General features: G+C 42.1%; 1 protein-coding gene across 1 annotated transcript in view; it reads left to right on the top strand.

Annotated features, from left to right (window-relative positions):
• The window catches only part of GUCY2F (guanylate cyclase 2F, retinal), a 78,672-nt gene that overhangs the window by 43,373 nt on the left and 8,752 nt on the right, over window positions 1–26,547 (top strand). Inside the window, exons 9-15 of the mRNA XM_036839306.1 lie at window positions 5,031–5,207; window positions 7,528–7,684; window positions 12,621–12,770; window positions 16,223–16,371; window positions 18,647–18,810; window positions 19,611–19,803; window positions 23,020–23,194. Of these exons, the coding sequence (XP_036695201.1) occupies window positions 5,031–5,207; window positions 7,528–7,684; window positions 12,621–12,770; window positions 16,223–16,371; window positions 18,647–18,810; window positions 19,611–19,803; window positions 23,020–23,194 (1,165 nt within the window). The remainder of the gene's footprint in view (window positions 1–5,030; window positions 5,208–7,527; window positions 7,685–12,620; window positions 12,771–16,222; window positions 16,372–18,646; window positions 18,811–19,610; window positions 19,804–23,019; window positions 23,195–26,547) is intronic.

Genomic DNA, 26,547 nt, shown 5'->3' with positions numbered 1-26,547 from the left:
ATTGTGTTTTTTAAACTTTAAATTATGATAAAATGACAGAAATTACCATCTCTAAGTGTTGAGTATATTCACATTTTTTGGCAACAGATTGTCACAGCTTTTCTCTTGCAAAGCTGAAACTCTGTACCCATTAAACAAAACTCTCCTTTTCCCCACTCACCCTCAATGCCTGATAACCACTATTCTATTTTCTGTTTCTATGAATTTGACTACTTTAGATACCTCTTTTTGTCACTGGCTTATTTCACTTAGTATAATGTCTCATTGTGTTTCGAAAAGACATTTTTTATTTATGTATAATTTGATGAATGAATTATCTGTTCAGTGAATTTTGATAATTGCATATATTGCATATATCTGTGTAACCACTCCCCAAAACAAGATACAGAATATGTCTATTACTCCAGAAAGTTCTCTTGTTTCCCTTCTCAGTCATTTCTTTTATCCCAGAGGCAATCATTGTTCTGATATCTATCATCATGAATTTATATTTTTTCTGTTCTTGGATTTCATATAAGTGGAATGATAGACTATATACTCTTTTGTGCCTGACTTTCTTCTCTCAACATAGTATTTTTAAGATTAAATCCACGTTTTTACAGGTATCAGTAGCAGTTCATTAAAAAAAATTTCTGAGTAGTATTTCATTTTATGAATATATCACAGTTTGTTTATAATTTTCCTGTTGATGAACATTTGGCTGGGTTTCCTGTTTTTTGGCATCATGAATAAGACAACTATAAATATTTGTTTAATTATGAAAAAACACATAACATAAAATTTACCATCTTTATTTTTAAATGTACAATTCAGCAGTGTTAAATATACTTGCATTGTTGTTAAACACATCGCCAGAACTTTTTCAATTTGCAAATATAAAACTCTGTACCCATTAAATAGCAGCTCACTTTTTTCCCCTCCCCCTATTCTGGGTTAACCACCATTCTACCTTCTGTTTCCATGAATATGACTACTTTAGACACCTTATATAAATGGAATAATATAGTATTTGTCTTTTTGTGACTGGCATATTTCACTTAGCATAATGTCTTCAAGGTCCATCCATGTGGTAAAGTGTGAATAGATTTCTTTCCTTTTAAAGGCTGAGTAATATTCCATTTTATGTTATTCATTCATTTCTTGAGGGACATTTGGGTTGCTATGTATATGGGTGTGCAAATATCTCTCTGAGATCCTGCCTTCAATTCTTTGGATATATACGCAGGAGTGGAACTTCTGGATCATATTGTAGTTCTATTTTTAATTTTTTGAGGAACCTCCATACTGTTTTCCATAGCAGTTGCATCATTTTACAATCCTACCAACAGTACACAAGAGTTCTAATTTCTCCACATCCTTGCCAACACTTGTTATTATCTGTTTTTTTTTTAATTCATAGTAACCACCCTAATGGGTGGGAGATGATATCATATTGTAATTTTGATTTGCATTTCTCTGATGATTAGTATGTTGAGTATTTCTTCATAGGCAACTATAAACATTTTTGTCCAAGTATTGATATTTTTGTGAACATATATTTTCACTTCTCTTCGGTAAATGCTTAAGAATAGACAAACTGAGTCATAGAGTAGATGTACGTATAACTTTATATGAAACATCCAAACAGGTCTCCAAATTGGTTACAATATTTTACACTCCTGTCAGAAATGTACAAACGTTCCAGTTGCTTTAAATTCTCAGCAACATTTGTCTTTTTGATATTTGCCTTTCTATGGTGTATAAAATGTTATCTTATTGTGGTTTTAATTTGCATTTTCTTGATGACTAATGTTATTGAGCATCTTTTCATGTGTTTATAATTCATTTGTATATCTTCTTTTGTGAATTGTCTGTTCACGTTTTTGCCCATTTAAAAAAATTGAGAGTTTTGCCTTTTAATTGTTGAAATGTAGACGTTCTTTATATAACCTTCCTTTGGTCAGATATACGTTTTACAATATTTTTTCTCAGTCTGTGGCTTGTTTATTTAATGGTTTTGATGAGCAAAATTTTTAATTTTGAGGAAATCCAATTTATGATTTTATTTTGTGGCTCGAAAATCTTTGCCAATTCCAAGATTTTAGATTTAGGATTATGATCCATTTTGAATTAGTTTTTGTGTATGGACTGAGATAGTGGTCATGGTTAATTTTTTTTTCCATAGCGATATCCAGTGTTCCAGTAACAATTATTTTAAAAAGGCTTTCCTTTCTCCACTTAATTAACTTTTCAGCTTGGTGAAAAATTAACTGGCTATATATGTGTGGGTATATTTTTAGACTCTCTACTCTATTTCACTAACTCATTAGTGTACCCTACTGCCAAGATCACACTATCTTGATTATCACAGCCCCAGAGTAACTCCTATAGTTAAGTGGTGTAAGCTCCCGCAAATTGTTCTTTTTCAAGATTGTTTTGGATAGGGCAGTTCATTTTAATTTTCAATAAGTTCTTGAATAAACTTGTCCATTACTTCAATAAAGCCTTCTGGAATTTTTCATAGGGGGTTATATGAATTTATAAATCAATGTAGGGAAAATGGACATCTTAACAATACTGAATCTTCCAGTCCATTAATGTGGTATAGATCTTCATTTATTTAAGTTTTCTTTAACTTTTCTCATCAATGTTTTGATGCTATTATACAATATTGAGTAGAAATGGTGAAGGAAGACATCCTTGTCTTGCTCTTGACTCTAGAGGAAAAGAATTTAATGTTTTACTATTGGGTTTGATGTTACCTGAAGGTTTTTTCACACATATCCCTTTGACTTCTGATTTTCTGTGCATTTTTTTAAATCATGAAGAGGTTTTTGTATATTCTCTGACTGCCTGCAAAAGTTTATCTTTAGATTTTAGGAGTTTAATTATGATGTGTCTAGGTGTAGTTGTCTTCATCTTACCTGACCTCTCTAGTATTTATCACATTTTCCTGAAATTCCTTCTGGCATTTATCTCACTTCCCTGAAACTCTTCCTGTGGTGTTCATAATGTTGTTCTAAATAAGCCTTTCTCCACTTCTCTAGCCTCATTTCTAAGTCTTTACGCAGGATGTTCTTCCTTTCCCCATCTTTTAAATGTTGATATCCCCCCCCCCTTTTCTTTTTATTTTATATGCTTCCCTTGGGTTATCTCATTCACTCCCATTAATTTCATCTACCATTTACATGTTTACAATTCCCAAGTCTATTTATCTAGAACACACTATCTCCTTGGAATAGTTCCACCTTGATGTTCCACAGGCACCTCATTCTTAATATGTCTCAAACTGAATTAATCAGCTGTCCCCATCACCCAAAATGTGCTTTCCCACTGTCTTAGGTCAGATTCTCTAAAAGCTGAGCCTGAGATGGAGATTCTTGTTCAAATTACTCATTGAGAGAATGCTCTCAAGAGAAAAGGAGTGAGGATGCAGGATAAGGCAGAAGTAAAAGCTCGGCAAGTATGTGATCTCAGCTTGAGACTAGCTTCAGTATGATTTTATGGGAGAAATACTGGAGCACAAGTTATACCATGAGTTCCACTTTGAGGTGAGGGAGTTGAACTTTTGTACCTTTCCCAGTCAGTCAATCATTAGCTGAGGTCTGTGGGTGGGCCCTAACCTTTCAAGTAAGATAGCTCCCCTTTGGCTTAGCCTCTAGGACAATTTTCCAGAGAATGGAGCAACTGTGAGTTATCAGCCAACATTTACAGCAGCTACAGGATGCACTGTAAAGGGGATATGGGTGGGGCACCAACATATCCACTACTAAAACATCCCTGAATTTCTTATATTGATGTATATCACTGCCATCTACCCAGGAATCCAAGTAGAAATCTAGAAGCAATAATGGAGCCCTTTTCTCTCTCATCCCCCATTAAAAAGTAATAATAATAGATAACAATTATTGAGTGACCGTAATATTAATTTCAAATTCTATAGCACGGTTCTCAAAGCTGCACAGGATGTGACTCCTGTCTATCTCTCCAGCCTTTTATAAATTTATTTATTTATTTATTTTTGGCTGCGTTGGGTCTTCATTGCTGCACAGGGGCTTTCTTTAGTTGTGTCGAGCGGGGGCTACTCTTTGTTGCGGTGCACAGACTTCTCACTGCGGTGGCTTCTCTTGTTCCAGAGCACAGGCTCTAGGTGCACGGGTTTCAGTAGTTGTGGCACGTGGGCTCAATAGTTGTGGCACATGGGCTCTAGAGCGCAGGCTTAGTAGTTGTGGCGCACAGGCTTAGTTGCTCCACAGCATGTGGAATCTTCCCGGACCAGGGCTCGAACCCGTGTCTCCTGCACTGGCAGGCGGATTCTTAACCACTGCGCCACCAGGGAAGCCTATCTCTCCAGACTTGTATCTCATATTCTTTCCTTTGCACTGTGTTCTGGCCACCCTAAACCTGTTGCAATTTCCTCAGCATAACATGCTCTCACTCTCAACCCCTCCCACCGTGTCACCTTCACATGGTCAGCTCTTACTCGCGCTTCATGATGGTCTAGACATTACCTCCTTAGGGAAGCCAGATCTCCCAGGCTGAATTAGGTACTTACCATCTGAACTCTACCAGCATCCCGTTCTCCCATAAGAAACCATTTCACAGGGAAATACAGCTGTCAGTTTGTTTGTCTATCACCCTTCTTTGAATGTGAGCTCTTCCAAGATATTGATTTCATTTTATTTATCTCTATATCACTAGCATGCAGTCCAATGCCTTGGACATTGTTGAGACACACTAAATGCTTCTCACATTAGTGGAAAAAATGAATGGATACAAAGGTAAAATGTAGTCAAAATTCGAAGTGTTTCTTCTGAAACAAATTTTGTAAGCTTTGGCCTGATGTTTATGTAAGCTATTTATGTTAATAGATGCTGCATAGATGAATATTCACGGAAAGACAATCTATTCCACCTCTTACTGTACTAACCTCTTTAGTATTCCTGGGTCACTGAGCTCCGCTCCACAGTGTCCCTAAAGAATCAGGAAGAAGGCCCCAGCTCCAGTTGAGACAGAACAGCTGTGACTCTCTTGTCTCTCTCTGTTTCCAGATGAAGGACCTACATCATGAGAATATTAACCCTTTAGTGGGCTTCTTCTATGATTCGGGGATGTTTGCCACTGTGACAGAATTCTGTTCCCGAAGGAGCCTGGAAGACATACTGACAAATCAGGATGTGAAACTAGATTGGATGTTTAAATCATCACTCCTGCTGGATCTCATCAAGGTTAATGGAAAGACTGAAAAGCCAAGGTTTTCCCTGTAGAGTAGAACTTCAATATTTTGGGATGTTTCACTTTCCTTGGGTCATTGTGATGCTCTCACTCCTCCACCTTCCTTCCCTGTGTCTGCCCTCACTTCTTCTCATAGCCCCTTTGTCCATATGTTATAAGGTCCTGATACAGAAAGAATTTGCTTGCTCCTCACCTGCCCCCCCACCCCGTTTGAGGGCCAGATTTGTCTTTACTTCCTATAGCTATTGAGCACTCTTCTGCCTTAAGCAATCTTTTCTTCCATCCCGTTTCTCTGCCTTCTGGTTGTGGGAAAGTGCGCATTCCCAGGCTCTTAGGTTCTGCTTAGCCCCATCTCCTGGCTTTCACGTTCTAAAAGGTGGTTCAGTCTAGAACTAGGTGATGGGTCTTTGCATAGGTCTATACCATAGGTATAGATGTGGAACTCAGCATGACCAGAAAGCCAAAAGACCATTGGTTCTATCAGGCAGCACCTCCATTCTCAGAGGCAAGGACTATTAACAGCCAACGGGGTTCACAGATGGGTCCTTGGATGGGCTTCAGTGGAGTCCATGAACTCCCTAGAGTGATATGAAAATTGTGTCTATGTGCACTTGTAGTGGACTGATTTGGATAGCAAATAGTCATTGAGCTTCCTGTATATTAATCACAGTCTTGACCCTTGTATTGTGGCCTAACTCTTTCCAAGGTAGCTTTATAGACATTATCTCATTCCAAGTTTCCATAAAAGAAGTGTGATTATCCTCCTTTTACAGAGGCTCAGAGAAACTAAATGAGGTTTTTGTTATATAGTGTCTACCACACATAGTAGATACTCAATAAACATTTACCAGCTGGCTATTAAGTGGCAGAGCTAATAATAGAATCTAAATCTCCTAATTCCTATTCTAACACTCTTTCCACTCACTCTGTAAGCAAAGTCCCATGAGTTAAGAGAGAGTCCTCTAAATGAGTCCTCTCAGACCCGTGATGAATGAAACCCAAGCATTAGACAGCTAGGGAGAAATCTCCCCCACTATAGACTCTGCTTGGAAGTACTGGGGACTACAGAATTTCCTAGGGTGCAAGATGTAAAGCATACAAATACAAAGGGGTGTCAGGCTGCAAAATAGAGCCAGATACTTAAAAGGACTCAGCATAAACAGTCCCGAGATGACTGCACTAGAAAATGGATGTATTTATATGTGAATGATTAAACCCATCTGGTAAAGTCCTGGTAGATCACATTTGAATGTCATACAAGGTTGCCAAGCAAACTGTAGCAGTCAGTATCAGCTTTCTTGCTTTCAGCTTTCTTTTTTATTGTCTATTTTTAATTAAAAATATATAAAAAATAAATTGTATATATTTTATATAATTTTAATATATTTTATATAAATTATAAAAATAAGACATTTCTAATTATAAAAATAATGCATTCAATTAAGTTTAGAAATCAAGTGATATAAATATATCGGGAAAATACTGACAATTATTCAATCCTCCTTCATATCTTCCCCCCAAATTAATCACTGTTGACAATTTGGTGATTAGCCTTGCAATTCAGTTTTTGTGTATTTACATACATTATAGATTTTGTTTGTTGTTTAAAATACGTACTGTCACATAGTTCTGCAACTTACTCCTTTTCACTTACTTTATGGCTTGGATATGGTTCCCTATCAGTACATACAAATCGATCTTATTATTTTTAATTGTTGCAGAATATTCCATAGGTTGGATGTACCACAATTTGGACATCCCTTCTTGATAGATATTTATTATACATCCAATTATATAATATAAAGCAGAGTTGCAAGGAGCATTCTTGTGTATGTGCACATGTTCAAGCATTTCTTTGGAGAAGTAGTATCCCTAGGTCACAGGGTACGCATACTTTAAATTTTGATAGCTATTTCCAAATTACCCACCCAGAAGGCTGTACCAATTTCCATTCCTGCCAGTAGTAGATGAGAGTTTGGCTAGACCTTTTGGGGGAATATCAGAATTTTCAAATTCTTGGCAATTTTATATGTATAGATCTGTCCTGTGTTTGAAATGTCAATAAATCTTCCAATAACACACAGTTCTTTATGCCCACAAGATATGATTCTTCATCAAAACGTAAAATTTTAGCGCTAGAAGGGACCTGGAAACGATTCTTGTTGTCAAAGTTTTGCTTTGCCTGTGTGTAAGAGAAAAAGGCTGAATTCTAGATCATAATAGCTCGTGCCATAAACAATCTCAGAAAGTGGCTCTAAAAGCACAAAATAGTTAAATAAGTTGCTAAATAAATCCTGTTTGTATCATCTGCAGGGCATGAAGTACTTACATCACAGAGAGTTTGCTCATGGGAGGCTGAAGTCTCGGAACTGTGTGGTAGATGGGCGTTTTGTACTCAAAGTGACAGATTATGGCTTTAATGACATCTTGGAAAGGCTAAGACTCTCCCAAGAGGAACCTTCTGCGGAAGGTAAGCGATGTATTGTACCCTTCTGATGCACACAAGGTAACTCCAAAGTTCAAATGAGAACATGCCCTGAATTAAAGCCTCAGGCTGATTCAACTCCCCACTTCTGTTGAAAAGCAGCCTCATTTCCAAGCCAAAGGAGTTGAATGAAGTCTGCAGGCTGTAATCTCAGCGCAGCCAAGCCTTCTGAACAAAGCCAGTGCAATAATGTTGAGTTCCTGCTGTGGCAGGATTAGGTTATATTGTGTGGAGACCCCAGGTGTCCCTGGAGGAACTTGCTGAGCGCTAGGCACACAGTAGGTGCTCAATAAATACTTGTCAGATTGAATGGAAGGTAATTTGGTAGCTGGACTCCCACAAAGCCCATTCTGGAATGGGATGTCACTAGAGCCTACCCTCACTCACTGTCTCTGTCAGAGAGAAAGAAGCAAGGAGGGGGGGTCGTCAGCAAGTAAATGCTCTGTGGGTTGTGTGGGATGGCTTCAGACCGAACTATGGCCTTCTAGTAAATCAGTAGGCATGCCTGTAATGTCCACTTTGTGCTTTTGTCTTCTATTTAGTGCACCCGTGGCAACACCAAACAATGCCTGTAGAGGTCATAACAGATCAAAGAAATAGAAATCTGAGATGGGACTTGGGAGTGGGTGATTGAGAACTATGAGGGAATGAATTGATGGAAGGGAGGGAGGAAGAAAGAGAAAGAGTAAGAAGGAGAGAAAATGAATAAGGTTAAATACATATAGGAAATTTGCACATTAAAAGTTTTAACCGGTGTTGCAAGGGGGAAGAAGAGAAATGACACAAAAACACAGAGAAACAGACAACCCGGAAGAGACACAGAGAGGGAGAGATGCAAAATGACAACATATACTGATATTCTTAAAATGATCTTTGGTGTAATAAGTTTAAAATTGCTGACTTTATAGGAGAAATGAAGAGTGGAGGACACAGAGAGACACATGCACGGATAGAGACACAGTCCAGTCATCAGTGGCATCATCTTTGAGCTTTACAAAGCTAGTGGAATACGAAATTTTAGGGAGTCGTCTGGTCCAACTTGCTCATTTAACAGATGAGACACCTGAGTCTCAAGATTTGCCCAAATCGTGCAGCTACTTAGCAGCAAGCAGTTCCAGGAATTCAGTTCAGATCTTCTGAAGACTAGCTCCTACACCCAGCTAAATTAAAACATTTAATGACAATTTCCTCTTTCTCTGCCCATCCATGCTTTGAAGGACTTGAAGCTCCCGGTAATCACAATAGAAACATGTGCTATTGTCTTCCTCTGTGTCTCTGTTTCTCTGCCTCTCTCTCTCCGTCTCTGTCTCTCTCTTCCTCTATTTCTCCCTGTGGACCTGTTCTTGTTGACGACTTAGTCGTATGGTTATTATTTGGCTAATCCCAATTTGAAAGCTTGGAGTAGTTGCCTGGTGTTAGCGCTAGGATGTTGGGACGACAGCTGTAGAGTGGGAAGTACTTAGCTTCCTGTCAAAATTACTCATCTATCAAAGATAAAACACAATGTCCAGCTTCCCAGAATTCCATTGAATTCACAGGTTGGCTACTTTCAAACTTAAGAAACGCTGGTTTTAGAGTGAGGAAAGGATAGCGGCAGTGGGTGTTTTTTATTTTTATGTTATTTTATTTTATTTTTTGGTGGACTGTGTCTGTCTCTTTCCCTGTTTCTCCCTCTTCACGTTTCATTCCATTCTCCAAATTGCAAGGGCAATCTGGATGCTCAATCCATTCTTCGCACACTGCAGCCAGAGGGAGTTTCCTAAACTGCAAATCTGATCATGTTACAACTGTGCCAAAATTCATTGAATGGCTTCCCATTGCTCTTAGGATAAAGTTCAAACTCTCTTACGTGGCTTACAAGCCCTTCATGGTCTGGGCCGTGAGGACCTCTTGTGCTTAATCACTCCCTCCTCTGTCTCTATGCTCCAGCAATGCTGACTGCCTTCCACTTGTTTATTTGCACCAGGCTCTCTCTTACTTCCAGAACTTCACACATGCTGTGCCCATTGCTTGGGACACTCTTCCCTTCCTACTCTGTTACCCACTCATCTGAGTCTGGCTAAATTCTCCTCCTCCCACAGGGCTCAACTTAAATACCACTGATTCAAGAGACTTTCCATGACCCCTTAGGCTTGGCTAAATTCTCCTCTTTATGATCCTTTAAGGCTTTGAACTTTGTTGTAATACCACATTTTGTTGGTATCACATGTTTAATTAGCTGTCTTCTCTCCCTCCCCAAACTGTAAGTTTTGTGAAGGTGAGAAACCGGTTTGCCTCCCTCGGTGCCTTTCACAATACTTGGTGGAGTAAATGTTTGTTGAATCAATGAATGGATGAAATAAAATAAAATAAAATAAACAAATTTGCTGCTCCCTACCTTAGATGACAGGGCTAATAGAATCTTATAATTGGAAGGCCCTTGGAGATCATCTGGCTCAATTTCCATTTTACGGATGGGGAAACTGAGGTTCAGAAAGGTGAGCTGATTAGTGACCGAGTTGAGATTGTGAATCCAGGTCTCCTGACTTCCACCCTGTGTTCTCTTGTACCACACCACACTGGCTCTCCAAGGTTGATTTTATCACCATAGCAGGGCTCAAGAGTTAGTAGTAGCTCCAGCAAACACAAAACAAGCCAAAGTGATTTTTCTAGGTTTTTTTTTTTTTTCCTGAGAGTTCAAGTCTAATGGTAGGTAGTGGCTCTTACTTGGCTCTGGAGTGGGAATGGGAAATGGGGGCAGGTTGTAAGTGTATTCATTACTGCCCACTCCCAATTACATAAGTATAGTGCAGATAAAGCCTCATTTTAGCCATTAACAACATACATGTAAGTGCTCTCTGAAAATACTATTTGGTAGTGATTGTATTTAATAACCCAGCTTTTTACCAGAGAGTCATGTCCTCTTTTCCCTTCTTGTGCTTTTTTTTTTTTCCTTCTTGTGCTTTTAAATGTGCAGGGAGAGAGGACGCCAGGAAGAAGCAGCTGCATACCATTTTCCCTCCCCCCAAAACCGTATGCCTGAAATCCCATGGTCAGAAACGTATTCCCTTGACTAAAGTATTATTCAATCTTTTTGGCTTTATTTGCAAATATCAGTTCTCCTAGGCGAGGAGATAGAAGGGCAAAACCACTATAGTGAGTGTATCAGAGACTCTCACAGGGGTGGTGGGGCAGGCGAGTTGGGGGACAAAGGCTGGGGATACCCTCACCCTCAGGAGGCACTCTTTTTCAGCCTCCCTATCTGGACATCAACCTGCTGTTTACTCCACCTCTCTCCCCTCGGAAGAGCATATCGAGCCTATCCCCAGCCCTGCCCCTTCCCTGTCCATTGTAGCCTACCTATGTATCTCGTTCCCCATCCTGCTGCTGTCGCCCCTGCCCCCATTCAGGCCCCTTTCACCTCGCCTCTGGCTCTTACTGTAATAACTTCCTAGCCGGTCTCCCTGCTTCCAGCCTCTCTCCTTCTTCAATCCAGTTTGTGCAGGTTGCCAGATTAATCTTCCCGAACACGGCTTTCATAAAATCCCTCTCCAGCTCCAGCACCCCTACTGCCTTTTGTATTCGCTCCAAATGCCTTCATTTGGCTCTCAGGGCCTCTCACCTTCTGCCCTCATTCTTCCAGCCACCCTCCCTCCCCCACTTCATCAACCCCATTTCTCATTTCTCATTATTCCTTAACAGAGCCCTTCTCTTCAGCCAAGCTAATCTGCTTACCAGCACCCCCATCCGCAATTTGCTCCTTTCTACCTCTTGTTCTTTTGCACATACTGTTCTTTCTCCCTGCAAAGCCCTTACCCTGTCGTCGGCTCTAGGAAACTGCATCCTTGACCTTCTTAACAAACTCCTTTAAGATTTAACTTTTCCGGGAAGCCTTCCTGGATTAATTTGATCAGCTCAGTGTTTTTGTTAGCTTGAACCTCATGGAATTGCCAATATTGAACCATTTTTGATCTACAGAAATGGAATTTCATATGGTTCAATATGAAGCATTCCCTCCAACTTTTGACTACTCAATTTATATTATTAACTGGTATTTCTTTATATATTGCTTAAGGGGCCCTCGCCCCAAATTTCTCAGTCTCTGCCATAACTCTCTGAAAGCAGAAATAATATCTTTTTTTCCCTGTTGGGGTCTGAAATGCAGCAGAGCACACAGTGGGTGCTCAATATTGGCTTTTAATAGATTCATTTCCTTACACTATATAGTGGCCCTCATCACTATCTCTGTTGTATTGCAGTTAGGGGTACACGTGTGTGTCTTGCCCACTGGTCTGTGAACTCTGCAAGGGCAAAGGCAAGGTCTAATTCATCTCTGACACTGCCCCTGTCCCTAGCACAGTGCCTGGTACATAGTAAGTCCTCAATAAATATTTGCAGAACTGAGTTGAGGGAATTGCTGCACCCTTTTGCTCTGCAAGGAACAGAGGAGACTTGGGGATCCTCTAATCCTCTTAGATAAGACCTGGAGAAAGCAACTTGTGACTCCCCGAGCCCCAGCACAGTCAAATTATCAGACACATATAGATCTCAGCACACAGCAAATCCATGGCAACCAGTCAGGCAGTGCACTCGCCTTTCCCTGGAAGCCTGCCAACTGCTACTTGCAGACTCAAGAGAGCAAGAAAGTCAGCACCTGATAGTTTTTTTATTTCGAGCTTCTCTGCCCTTCCCCACACCTCCGCTCTGTCTGCCTGCGTGGTCCTGGTGTGGGGAAAGTAGTATGCTTTCTCTGAGAGTAATTCCTTAGATTCATAAATTCAGACTCCAGGGGGAGGGGGGGGCGCGGAGGCACTAGCATGCCAGTCTGTCTTAATAAAAATATAAAGCAGTCAATGAAACAGCACCCTTGGAGCCCTCGAGGGCATTGCAAATGCTGTCAGTTAATCCTCCCTGTATTCATTACACAATGCTTTCTTTTCAGAGTTGCTGTGGATGGCCCCTGAACTGTTGAGAGCCCCGAGGGGCAGCAGGTTACGTTCTTTTGCAGGAGACGTCTATAGCTTTGCCATCATCATGCAAGAAGTGATGGTCCGGGGCACCCCATTCTGCATGATGGATCTGCCTGCCAAAGGTAAGCGGGAGGTGAGGAAAGGGTACCAGGAGCCCACCATGACCCAGATCATCAGACCAACCCAGGCTGCTGCGATTTGCCAGAAGAGTGAACACGATTCCGTGTTTGTGCTAATTGCCGGCTGGTCTGCAAGCAGCCCTTGTTGTGTGCAGGTGGGACTTGGAGCCAGACAGCTTTAGGCATTTGGAAGAAATAACCCTCACCCAAGAAGCTGGTCCTTTTCCAAACTGTGACATAAGCCAAGGGCCTACAGGACTTATGTTAGTCCTTTTTTTTAGCAACCCCCTACTACTCCTTTGAGACACCCCCTGACAGATATTTCAGTGTCCCCTCAATGATGCTCCTGGATGTCAAAGTCCTCCCATTCTTTCCCTGTGACATGCCATAGTCTTTCATCCTTACCTCCCATCAGAATCTTTGGCGACCAGGCAAAATTTGAGGGGAAGCAGGATGTTTACGTATTCTAAAAGTATGAAATCACTAGATATTTACTAATTACAAATGGAAAAAGAGTGAGTTTATTAGTGGAGGATCCTGCAGACACCACCTTAACCAAGTGATCAAGGTACATCAACATCATGTACCCCTGCCATGATGCACTGAGAAGGTCTCAATACCACCCTGGTGGTATTCTTGCCCCAAAATGCATAACCTCAATCTAACCATGAGAAAACATCAGACACACCCCAGCTGAGAGGCATTCTGCAAAATAACTGGCCAGTACTCATCAGAAGTGTCAAAGTCCTGAAAGACGGAGAAGGAATGAGGAACCATCACAGATTGGAGGAGACTGAGACATAACAATTAAGTACGATATGGGATCTTGAATTGGATTGTGAAACAGAAAAAGGACATTAGGGGGCAATTGATGAAATTCAAATAAAGACTCTAGATTAGTAATAGTATTGTACCAATATTAACTTCCTTTGTACTGCAGTTTTATAAGTTGCTAACATTCGGGGGCATCCCTGGTGGTCCAGTGGTTAAGACTCCGCGCTTCCACTGCAAGGGGGCACGGGTTCAGTCCCTGGTCGGGGAATTAAGATTCCACATGCCACATGGCATGGCCAAAAAAGAAAAAAAATAATAAGTTGCTAACATTAGGGGGAAACCGAGTGAAGGATATATAGGCAATTATTGTACTATTTTTACAACTTTTCTGGAAGTCTAAATTTATTTCAAAATAAAAGATTTAAAAAATGCAAAATCAAACCAAATCAAACCTAAAATACTTAGTTGTCTTTTGCCCCACTCGGAGTTTTAGTTCACTCCTCTACTTAAAACCCCCCAACAGTTCCTCATCACAAGTTAAATGAAGCCCAGTCTCCTCACATGAGGTACAAGGCCCTTCACAATCTGGTCCCTAGCCACCTCTCTAGGCTTATCTTCTGCCACTCCCCATACTCCAGCTAAGCCATGTGACTGGCAGTGCCCTGAAATCACCACAGTCTCTCCCACCTCTGTGCCTCCACACGTGTTGCCCCTGCCTTCTCCCCACCTTGCCTCATCCAACTCATGTCACCTCCACTGGGAAACCTTCTCTGACCTTTTCAGCGTGGGTCAGGTGTCCCCTCTGTGCTCTCCTGTGCATATATCTGCTAGAGCACTTATATTGCTGGTCATTGTTTATCTTCCCAATTGAACTGTGAGCTCCTCGAGGACGTGAATCATGCTGGGCCTAAGCAGAGAGGTGACCTATGTCACTCGCTGGTGTTCTGAGAAAGGGACTCCCTCTACCAGAGAGTTGGATGGGGCAGTTGCACTCCAAGGGGTCGACTTCCATGGAATCTATTGCACTGGGGGCAGGGTGAGAGATGTGATGGAGAAACCATTACTGGTATGGGCCAACCTGGGTTAACAGAGCAGAAGGTGTGGTGTCACAAGGAGCTGAGAAGTCAGAGGCAACAACTGAAATTCTTTCATGGAGGCAAGGGGACACTTATAATGGTATAAAGCAGTACTGTTGGAGTGTTACAGCCAAGGCAGGGGTGGGAAAGGCACACTGGTGGTGCAAGCAAGGTTTGGTTCATGATGAGGATATTAAAGTCAAGGGTGTGGAGAGGGGGCTAGGGATAAGAAATGGGCTGAAGCAACTATACACCAGTAAAAAATTGATAAATAATAAAGCTATTCTGAGAAATGTGGAACATTAAATTTGAAAATGGAAGCTCCAACTTCCATGTGCAGTAAAATCTTTCTTCAACCGAAAAGAAAAAAAAAGAAATAAGCTGAAGAGATAGTCAGGGCTTGGATTTTATCCTGTGGGTAATAAAAATCCATGAAGGGATTTTAAGCAAAAAAGTGACATGGCCAAATCCATGTTTTCAGAATGGTTTGTTGAAGGCGAGGCTGGAAGCAGAGAGACCATGCAAAGTGCTCAGCCCATAGTCTGCTACACAGTTAATGTTCCACTGAAAATGGGGTTCAAGTACCAGCAGCCAGAAGGATCCCAATGAGGCCCTGAACTATTTACCGGAGTTTTTTTTTTTTTAATTTATTTTTAATTTATTTTTGGCTATGTTTGGTCCTCATTGTTGTGCGCGGGTTTTCTCTAGTTGCGGCGAGTGGGGGCTACTCTTCGTTGCGGTGCACGGGCTTCTCATTGCGGTGGCTTCTCTTGTTGCGGAGCGCGGGCTCTAGGCATGCGGGCTTCAGTAGTTGTGGCTCGTGGGCTCTAGAGTGCAGGCTCAGTAGTTGTGGAGCACGGGTTTAGTTGCTCCACGGCATGTGGGATCTTCCCAGACCAGGGATCGAACCCATGTGCCCTGTGTTGGCAGGTGGATTCTTAACCACTGCACCACCAGGGAAGTCCCTTTACTGGAGTTCTTAATTCCCTTACCTTAGGGGCCAGGCAGGACCCATAGCCTGGAGCTGGGCTGGGCCTGGGTCTTCAGCGGGGGCTAATTGGGTCTACTGTAGGGATTGAGAGGCTTAGATGATTTGGGGGTGGGTGAAAGGAGCCAGATCATTGAAACAATGGATAAACAACAAAGTCCTAACATATAGCACAGGGAACTATATTAAATATCCTGTAATAAACCATAATTAAAAAGAATATGAAAAAGAATACATATATGTATATATATATACATACATATATATATATATATATATAAACTGAATCATTTTGCCATACACCAGAAATTAACACATTGTAAATCAACTATACTTCAATGAAAACATAAATAATATCTAGCAGAAGCAGAATAAAGGTGTGATTAAATGATACCAATAGCTCAATTGATTAGTTTCTCAGTCCTTCCTCAATTGATTGATGTAGCTTTTGTTCAGATACAGTTTATATTCAGGCCACTTAAGGAGAAAGCAAAAGACATGGCCTTTTTGTAATTTCTCCTGACCAACGCTATTCTTGGCTAAAAGTCAATTATCTTTGCCAAATCTTGGTGCTTTCCCCACAGTCTGTAGACCTTTTTCTTCTTGCTTCTGGACAGAAATCATAGAAAGACTTAAGAAGCCTCCTCCTGTCTACAGACCAGTGGTTCCTCCTGAGCACGCCCCTCCAGAATGTCTCCAGCTGATGAAGCAGTGCTGGGCTGAGGCTGCAGAACAGCGACCAACTTTCGATGAAATATTTAACCAGGTAAGGACTCCGTGAATCTTAACACTCACAGCCCAGGAGCCATCCTGAAACCAGCCTACCTAAAATGAAGTCCTTGGGTTCTCATCATACTGTGGAACCTCTTGCGAGAGAACAAGACATTCGTCTTGGGGAAGAAGCACGGAATTGGCTATTTGAAGGCCTTTGGTGCTGGAGCATCCCCAGCACATCCTCCAAGAGCACAAGGATAGGTTTTTGTGCTCTTTATCTGAACCTCTGTTCCAGACCATCCACAATCCGATCTAACTAACCTTTCAAAGATGGAGTTGAACCACTAGGCACTTGCAAGACAATGGCATTGAGACCATTAGAAGATGGAATAGATGGATCCTGGACTAGATGGGGATCCTCGTAGAGCCCCCTTTGCTTTGGAAATTCCAGAGAACTCTGATGAGTATCCCATTTAAGTGAAGCCAGATTGTTTTTGGAGGGTCAGGGAAAATATGGGGTGTTTGAAACGGTGTTCCAGATGGAAGGAAGTGCAAATGCGGAGTACAAAAGCAGGGGATTCCTTAGGTTTCTAGGGAACGACTTGAGGCAATGGAGTGCACGAAAAGTGATAAGCTCTCTCCTTAAGATACTGAGTTTCTAAAGAGGTTGACGCTTTCCCTAGAGTTGGGGATTAAAAGGGGAAAATGAGGAGCAGACAGAGAGAGCCCTGCTAAGGGAGCCCTGCTAGGGTGTGGTTCCTCTGTTGGAGCATGCTGTTGAGGGATTTGTTCAAACTACAGGATACCGAAGCTCAGGGTGCTCTCTGGGAGAGCCAGTGCTGTGTCAGCTCTGGCGGAGAGGCTTTTGAGCCTGGCTAGGGTACAGCACTGCGATGCTTTGTGAGTGGCAGGTATCTGAGGCGGAAAAAAGAAAGACTTGGACTGAAAGCCTGAGGGGCCCTGAATATGAAGTCATCCGTGTCCCCAGGTAACAATGCCTCCATTAGCCCGGCTGAGTTTTTTGAGGACACTCAAACAGGTATTCAATAGTATGGAAAAGGCAAAGGGCCATGAAGGTCAAATTTCTGAAAACTTACCATGAGGCAGGAGAAAAAGCATTTGCCCTGGTGTTGATGCTAGAGATGTTATTTCAGAAGGCAGCGGGGAAGCCGGTGATAGATAGAAGGAGTGCACATCATACGACCTTCAAACAAGATTGCTTGGAGCTGCCCTCACTGAAATGCTTCAGTGGAAGTTTGGACTGTCTGAAAGACAAGGGTAGCCTCCCAACTCCCTGCAGCTAAGAAAACTGAAATGGGAAGAGGAAGAGAGGGAGGCTCCCTGGGTTAGGCAAGAGGGGGAGCCCAAAGCATCTGAGCTGGCTACTGAGATTACCTGTAGGACCTTGGTGGACACGTAGATGTGGACCAGGCTCAGAAGGAAACTCCTAGTGTTAGCCTTGGGGCATTGAGTGCTACACAGAGCACGTGTGGCTCAGCTGTATAAAAGGGTTCATCGGGACAGATTCCTAGGCATGTGCTGAGCAAAATTACCACCAGTCTTCCCTTGTTGTCAACCCAGCATTTTGCATGCTGAATAGAGCAGTAAGGAGGGGTTACCCCTCGTGATTCCAACGCTATGCCAAGCTCCTTGTCTCTGTAAATGAACAGGGTCCCAGGAGGGCTTATTGAAAATCTGTGGCATGCAGCCACCTCTAAAGGACCAGGGGCAAGACCAGTTGAATTTTTATATGACCCTGACTGACATGAAGGCCAAGTGCTAGGAGACACCATTATTCTTGGACCCCATGGTAAGAAATAGGGGTAGATCTTACCATGTCGATCTTGGGTCATATTTAAGAGGTCAAAGAACCTCCCACTGTCCAAGAACTGGCAACATGGTAGCGTTAGAAGATAAGGATGATTTTACAGGTTGATGATCTAGAAGAGTAACAGAGCACTCCCTGCCCTCTTCCCCTGACCCTACTCACAACTGGCCTGAGCTCAAGACCAAATCCTGCTGCCTTTGAAGTGGCTAACTATTCATGTGCTAGCATCTCAGAACTGAAGGATCCTGCCTGGAGAGCACCTTTGCTTAGACTTGAAAGAACCAGAAGGGTAGGGGAAGAACTACTCAGGGAAAAAGAGCCCTGTGAGTGGGCCAGGGTGACAATAAGGGTGGGTAGTGACTTTTCCTATTTATACTTGGGTTCACCTCTCCTGCCTTTTCATTTTAGAGGAAGGGATTTATGATAAGGGGGTCCTGTTCCATCATCTCTAAGTTTAAGAAGTAAGAATTCCTTGGCTCCTCTTTCTGTTTACTTCCAGTTTAAAACTTTCAATAAAGGGAAGAAGACGAATATTATTGACTCTATGCTTCGGATGCTGGAGCAATATTCTAGCAACCTGGAAGATTTGATCCGGGAGCGGACTGAAGAGCTGGAAATTGAAAAACAGAAAACGGAAAAGCTTCTAACACAGATGCTACCACCGTATGTGTGAACACCTGAGGAGTGTGAATGCTTGTAACAATGTGTTCTATTAAAAATAGAAAAAAATTTCCCATCAACTAACTGCTCCCTCCCCCTGTCCTGTACACTCTCTACTCCCAGTAGGTTTGAGTCACACCTTCAAATCAAAGAAGAATTGGAAAGCCAAGGGAGCAGAGCGCACTTCCTAATTTTCCACTGCTTGTGGGTCACGCTAGTCATTTAAGTTTTTGATGCCTCGGTTTTTCTATGTGTCACTTCATGACTTTGCCTGGAAGTTGACCAATTAAAAGGAGGCAGTTTTTTTAGCTCCTAGAGGAAAGTAGCAGGGTTGTTTTTCTACGCTTTTCCTTCCTTAGGTGAAAGCCTTATGTGTTGCTACAATTTCCAAAATTTCCAAGGCACCTTATCATGTTGTAACATGATCTTCTAGGAGATAATTGGGGAAGCTAGTCTCATGCAAAGGCAGCTGCCTGGGAACATTTCCCCCTCAGGTGGGGTAGAGTTGGTGGGGGGGGGGAACTGAGGAAGGATAGAGAGTTGAAAAAAACTCCACAAAGGTACAGATCAGGGCTCTCTGCTCAATGCTGCATTCCAGCACCTGGTACAGTGCCTGGCACATGGTAAGCACTCAATATCTATTTGTAAAATAAATGAAAGAATGAGTGTTTGTATCCAGGTGACACTTTCTTCCTTATCACTTACTTGGTAGTGATTTTTGGAGAAGTTGTGTTCTAGCAGATGTTTTGTGTGGCCTGGAGGGAGACCTGTGTCCTCTGAGGAATAGCTGTGTCTGTTTTCAGATCAGTTGCTGAATCCCTCAAGAAGGGCTGCACGGTTGAACCTGAGGGCTTTGACTTGGTCACCTTGTACTTCAGCGACATTGTGGGCTTCACCACCATCTCAGCCATGAGTGAGCCCATCGAGGTGGTGGATCTTCTCAATGACCTGTACACACTCTTTGATGCCATCATTGGCAGTCATGATGTCTACAAGGTACGTTACTTAGCAGAGCAATATATTCCAGAGAGAAATTTTGATTTGAGGCTCACCTATGTGTACTCCAAAATGGAAGGAAGGATGCAATTGTACTGAATGCTGTTATTTAGGAATTAAAATGTAAATAGTACACTACTTCCGTTGGTCTCCCATTGGAAATGAAGGCCAAATAGAATGCATAGAATTTCACACTTTCCAAAACAACAATCTCAACCCGGCAAGAGATTGCCGGTCAGATTTCTTTTGAGCTATTTTCTAGAACTGGGACTAAGAAGAGGTTGGGGCCAAAAAGCATTATTGCACTTCAGTTTCCAAGTACCCACAGTGCAGACACGGAAGGGGATACAGAAAGTACTGGTGTCTGGCTCATAGTTGATAACTATGACAGAGTTCATCCTGGTAAAGTTTGTGTACATCTAATACATGCTGTTAAAACTTGGTTTCCTCCTTTAGGTACCGTTTTTATACAGGAGGGAACTCTGGCATTATACATGTCAAAGAGCTATTGGACCTGAGGCTCTCTGGGATTGCTATAGGGTAACCTAAAGCCCACCTAGTGGTCTGAGGTCTTGGGAAGTGATTAATTGTGAGGTTGCAACCCACTGCTTCCACTTCCCCCCACCCCTCCAGCCTGTCAAGTTCCACTTTTCCTTTCAAAGGTTGCAGAAGATGAGTACAGAACAGATGACTACATTCACTCATTTCAGTGCCATGCTTCTTTACCTTTGATTGTATGTGTCGTCCTGTCTCTAGGCAGAAAATGACTAAAAATCTCATAGCTACACAGGAACATTTCCACGTCTGCAACATGGTTACTTGTTTTATTGATGGAGAAAGATGCCCCAGGCATCCCACACTTTAGACAGCTCCTCTGTCCCAGGAACCCAGGTAGAGCTGGAGAATGAGTAGCTCCATTCATTGGATCCTTCACAGTAGTCTGAAATGTTCCAACTCTCAAATCACACACAGGGCAGTGTGTTTATCTCAGATTAGACAGGGCCCTTTCAGGTCAAGTAGAGAGCCTCGGGGCTAGGCCAAGCTGCCTAAATAGGGCTCAGAAACAGACATCATACCTGTCAATCAGCAGGAGCTGCAAACTAATCAAGAAGCACACATGGAAACCACGGTGGAGGAAAAATCCATGGAATCAGATTACCTGTCTTAACTTGTTGAACTCGAGCAGCCTGAAGAGAAAAACAAATCACTGAAAGCTAATTCAGTTGAAACTAAAATCAAAGATGACTCGGTGTGGCAGTAACACAGCCTCTGGTTTAATCAATCCAGCTGATACTGTTCAGACAATTGTTGGGGGTCTTGGGAATGAGGTTGTTAGGTATTTTGATACTTCATGGCTGCAGTAAGAAGCTAGTGGGCTGTTTTCAGGACAGAGTAGGGCTATATACATCCAAAAATGGAATCTAAGTTTTCAGTCATTTTTAATAAAAACAACACAGTGCAAAGGAAATAAAAATTGAACCAGCAGCGAGTTACCAAAACCGTTTGTGTTTTCATTTTCCTTACCTGTAAAATTGGAATCACCTCCCCTGGCACTTGATAATCTGAAATGGAAGTAAGAAAGCTGCTACAAAATTATGAAGTTAGTGATTGGTTTTCAGTTTCAGTTCTCCTACTACCACTCCATCTCAGCCAGACCCCTTTCTATACCTCCTCTTCCCTTTCTGTGTCCTTATGCTGGTTTATACAACCCACAATTCCCCACAGCAGTCTCACACCAAGGCCAAGCAGTGGCCGTGCTCCGTGCCTTTCTAACTTTCTCATCCATATTCCTGGGGGCTCCTGGATGACCGACTCATTAAAGCTGAAGCGTCAACCACCAGTCAATGATAACGGCCAGCCAGTGAGTTTCTCCCTCCCATAGAGTATTTGCATTGTACTGTTGCCTTCCTCCGTGCAGGTAGGCATGCTTATCTGAGAGCAGGGATCCTTTTCTCAAATTGCACCAGGTATAGGAGGCCCTGAATGGAAGCATCCTGAGGTACAAAGTACCATAGGTGCAAAGGATCACTGTTATTGGCTACATAGGAAGTCATGATGAGGGGCCTATTGCCAATTACGAAATTTTCTCTGGAGCTGAGTCATAGGCACAATCCTATGACTTGTTTCAAGACACGTCAGTTTGACGATGATGATGTGGTGATAATGATGGCGGTGGTGCTAATGGCTTGCACTTATTATCCACCAGACAGGTTTTAAGTGCTTTGACGTATATTATTTAGTACTTAGAAAATTCTAGGAGGTAGGTGCTGTCATTATCCCTATTTTACAGGTAAGGATACTGAAGCACAGAGAGGTTAAATTATGTGACTAAAGCCACACAGGTTGTAAATGGTGCATCCACAATTCTAAACGAGGCTGTATGACTTCAGAATTTTATGCTCTTAACTATGGCACTCTGTGAGTTCAGTTCTTTAGGAGAACATAGATTTTAACTGCATCCAAACTTGTACTAGCAGAGTCTGACAGGCACATTTCATAGAAGTCCCCTCAGCTTACTTATCTTTTGGATTTACTTGAAAAGTTTCACCTCACTAATCACCTAAAAGAGTGAGTACACTTCTGTGGGGAAGACGAGGAGCACAGATTCATTCGCCTCTATTTACAGGTGTCCAGCTCTAACTGCCCCTGCAAAGCAGTTGAGGGCTAGTATTGCTGCATCTTTGAGAGGTAGCACTAGGACAGGAGGAGGGAGCTGGTGGGAAAAGACTGAGTTCTCACACGCAAGGAGACTGCAAAACTAACTCCATCATATTAGCGAGGCAAAGCAGAAGGAACAGGATCTTTCACCTCCTTCCTTTCCTTTTCCCTATACTTTCCTTAAGGCTGTTCTAGCTTATTGACCCGAAATCACCTAGAGAAATGCTTGCTGGGAAAGCACCTTCTCCTAGGATGAATTATTTGGAGCCTGATAATTCTCTAGGGTCAGACAGGAACCTGAGAAGTAGCTGCAGAATCTACAGGTATGGGACCGGGACATCAGTATTTTTTTAAGTGACGCTCCTTAAGTGATTCTAATGCACAGGCAGGCCTGTGAAGCACTGACAGCCTCTCTCTGGCTTCCTCACTTTACAAGAAGAACACTTGGCCTCCATCATACCCTTTAAGCTCCGTGAAAACACACACACACACACACACACACACACACACACACACACACGTTATTTACTTGCTAATTCTATTTCCCCTGATTTCCAGGTAGAGACCATTGGAGACGCTTACATGGTGGCCTCAGGCCTCCCAAAGAGGAATGGCATGAGGCATGCAGCCGAGATTGCAAACATGTCCCTAGATATCCTCAGCTCCGTGGGTACCTTCAAGATGCGGCACATGCCAGAGGTGCCAGTCCGGATTCGAATAGGCCTGCACTCAGGTAACAACCAGCAGCTAAAGCAAGAGAAGACATTCCCGTGCACCTCAAGGGAAGGCTAGAAACGGGAGGAAGAGGGTAGCTCTCCCCTGATTATTGGCAGCTGGATTATCCAGGTGTCTAGTGCTACATCATTCCTTTATGTCTCCCCAAGTTTACGCTCTTCCCAGCACCTGCCCTACCCCAGTGGGCAGCAGCCCTTGTTCTAGGTACCAAACCCTTCCAGTCTACCTTTCTTGTTAGAGCCAACAGTTCCATGTTTGACTATGATACAAGACCAACCTGCACATGTGGTATTTAGGATAATTCCTTTAATTCGTTAAAATCTCAACCCCTGGAGTATTTTTCTCCCACACGCCTCTTCACTTGCTTGAACGTCTTCAGGACTCCCCTTCATTGTACCCTTTCCACCTATCTTCACATTCACAGGTATCTTCACAGGTCTCTCACCGACTAGCCTCTTGCTCCCCTCTTTACTCCCCTCCTCTTTATCTTTGCTTTGTTCTTCTAGGTTCCTTTTCTTCTCCCATCATTTTCATCCCTTTCCTACCAAATGTTGTAGAAAAATGATTGACATTTATCATGCCATTTCTTCACTATCCATTGCCTCTTTAGCCCCTTTGCAATCTGGCTTTAGCCCTTACCACTTTTCCCCGTCCTAGTCTGCCCTTATCTCTGCAGCATTTGATATTCTTGACGATTCTCCCTCAGTTGGCTTTTATGACCTGCTCGTCACTCTCTGAATTCTTCTTCTCCATTTCATTTACTGGCTCTCTTAGCAATCCCTGCTCTCTAACTGCTCCCACATTTTCTGCAAAGCTCTGAGCTGTGATCTCCTTGCTCTCTGTATGTCCTGACCTCGAATTCATTTCTCAACCTACTCCAACCTGGCTTTCATTTCTACCATTGTCTGATAATCTCTTCTGTCTTTATCTGTCCCTTAAATATTGATATGCCTCAGGTTTCTGTCTTTCATCCACTGTTTCTCTCCCCTTATATGCTCTTCTGCGTCATCTCATCCATGTCTATGGTTTAACTACCACTTGTGTGCTGATGACTTCCAACTCTACAACTTCAGCACCGGTCTTCTCCCTTAAGCTTCAGCCCTATATATCAGACTTGCTACTGACATTTCCACTTGAATGTTCCACACAGACCTCAGACTCAACAGATCCAAAACAGAGTGATTTTCTTCCCGCATAATCAGCTTCCTCTTCCTGTACTTATTTTCTATTTCAATTGGTGTCACCGCCATTCACCTAGTTATTCCAGTTAGTCTTGAGTGTCACCCTCCTTGACTCCTCCCTCACCCTGACCTTCACCATTCAACCAATGACTAAGTCTTAAACGTTTTACCTTTTCAGTATTTCTTGATTCTGTCTTTCTCTTCTTGACTCTCACTACTTAAGTCTAGGCCACCAGCATCTCTTGCCTGGATCACTGCAATAGCATCTTCTTGCTTCCACTCTTGCTTCTTTCTATCCATCCTTCTCATAGTCATCACCATATCTGTGTTTGCTTGCCTGTCCTTCCATTAGACTGTAAGCTCCTTGATGGCAGGAACCAGATCTTACTCATTTTTGTATCCTGAATGCTTAGCACATAGCAGGTTTTCAGTATTTTTCTTTTAAAGAAAAGCCTTCCTCTCCCATTTGTGCTTCAGTTTCACATCAACAACCCCCCTCAGCACATCTCTTCTTGGATGAGTCACCATTACTTCAAATTCTGCATATCTAAAGCTTCAAGTCATCTTTTCCCACAAACCAGTGTAAGCTCATAAGCCCATGCCAATTTCCTCATGGTTGTCAATCAGACAGTCAACACTTCTCCTTTGATAATGTCTCTCTTTTATCACTCCTTTTTGCCCTCCGTCCATCATCACCTCCTTTCCAGTACTTACAACCTTGTGCTTGAATTACTGCTATTACACTTAACAGTTTTCCCTGGTTTTACTTTCTCCCCTTTCGATGCGTTCTATACACTGACCTGAGAAAAAAAAAGAAAAAGGATTTTCATCATGTAATTCCCTGCTCAAAATTCTCTAATGATTCAAGGTCTGCCATCTTGTACAACTCAATAGCCAACCTTGTCTCTAGTTTCTCCTTAGGCACCTGAACTAAGCAGACTGCTTTCTCTAAGAGCTTCCCAAAATTCCATGCTCAGTCCCAACCACAAACCTTTGATTTATGTCCCTTTTCTCCTACTCAAATCCTACCCCCCATCAAGATCCAAATCAAATCTTACCTTCTCCATTGGGCCGTTTTTGACTGAACCAGGTCTTAATAAGCAACCCCTCCCCCATTTTCTAAACTATTAGAGCACTTCTGTCTGTGCCATTTATCTTGCCTCAGCCATACATTGTCTTGGATTGTTGCTTAATTGCTTCCAGTTTGGTAGTCTCTTCTCTTCAATTAGATTATAAACTCCTGGAGAACTGAGACCATGTGCTACACTTTTTATTCCCCTTGGTGCCTAGCTCAGGGCTTAATGAATGCTTCTTAATGGGTGAGAAATGAATTAAAATGAGAAACATAACTTTTATTTACTTTTATTCTTAAAAAATTAATGTTCAGAAAGAACTTTTTGAAGCAAAAACACTTAATTATTTTCTCTAATTCAGGAAACAGCAAAAAGATAATGCTGAACACTTTTCACATAGAAACAGAACAGAGACCAGAAAGGTGAAGGTGGAGAAATGTCTAGATCATCTTGAACTAGGTTTTCAGTATGGTTGCTGAGATTTTTTCAAGTAATGTTCACTCTCTGAACACTTAACATGATCGTATTAAAATGTAAGAACAAAAACCATTCTAAGGGCAAATAGAAAATATTCTCAGATTATCTTTATATACTACTCTTCCATGCACCTAACACAAATGATTGAATGTCAACTCTACTTCTTTTCAGATTTTCCAACTGTCTTAGCAATAATTCTCTTTATAGACACAATTTGGGAGACAGCCCTATGAGATCCCTCCTTCCAACCCTAAGGCACAAGAAAGAGTCACATTTTTTCCCTTGTAACAAACATGTTTGGATCCTGAATCCCTGCCCAGGCTTTTCTGATTGGGTTTAATGCTTATTTGTCCCTGTTGACAGATATAAGCATCTTGGGTGTAACTGTTACTTGGAACAAAGGTATAAATCAGAAGGGTAATCATTTCTTCATCGTTATAAATTTGCTTTCTGGTAGGGCAAAGAGTTCATTACTCACTGTAAGACTTCCTTCAGATGCCCAGAGCTATTTAGTGGCAACTTTATTCTTTTATGCAGCTGCATTCCTTCCCTTGGCAGTGTTCCTCTATTAGCATTGGATGCATACCTGTTGACTCTACTTCCAATTGCCTGCTACTCTA

This window comes from Balaenoptera musculus, chromosome X, assembly GCF_009873245.2.
Source record: "Balaenoptera musculus isolate JJ_BM4_2016_0621 chromosome X, mBalMus1.pri.v3, whole genome shotgun sequence".
Lineage (NCBI taxonomy): Eukaryota > Metazoa > Chordata > Mammalia > Artiodactyla > Balaenopteridae > Balaenoptera > Balaenoptera musculus.
Note: the sequence above shows the minus strand (reverse complement) of the source record. Positions and strands in the feature narration are given on the sequence as shown.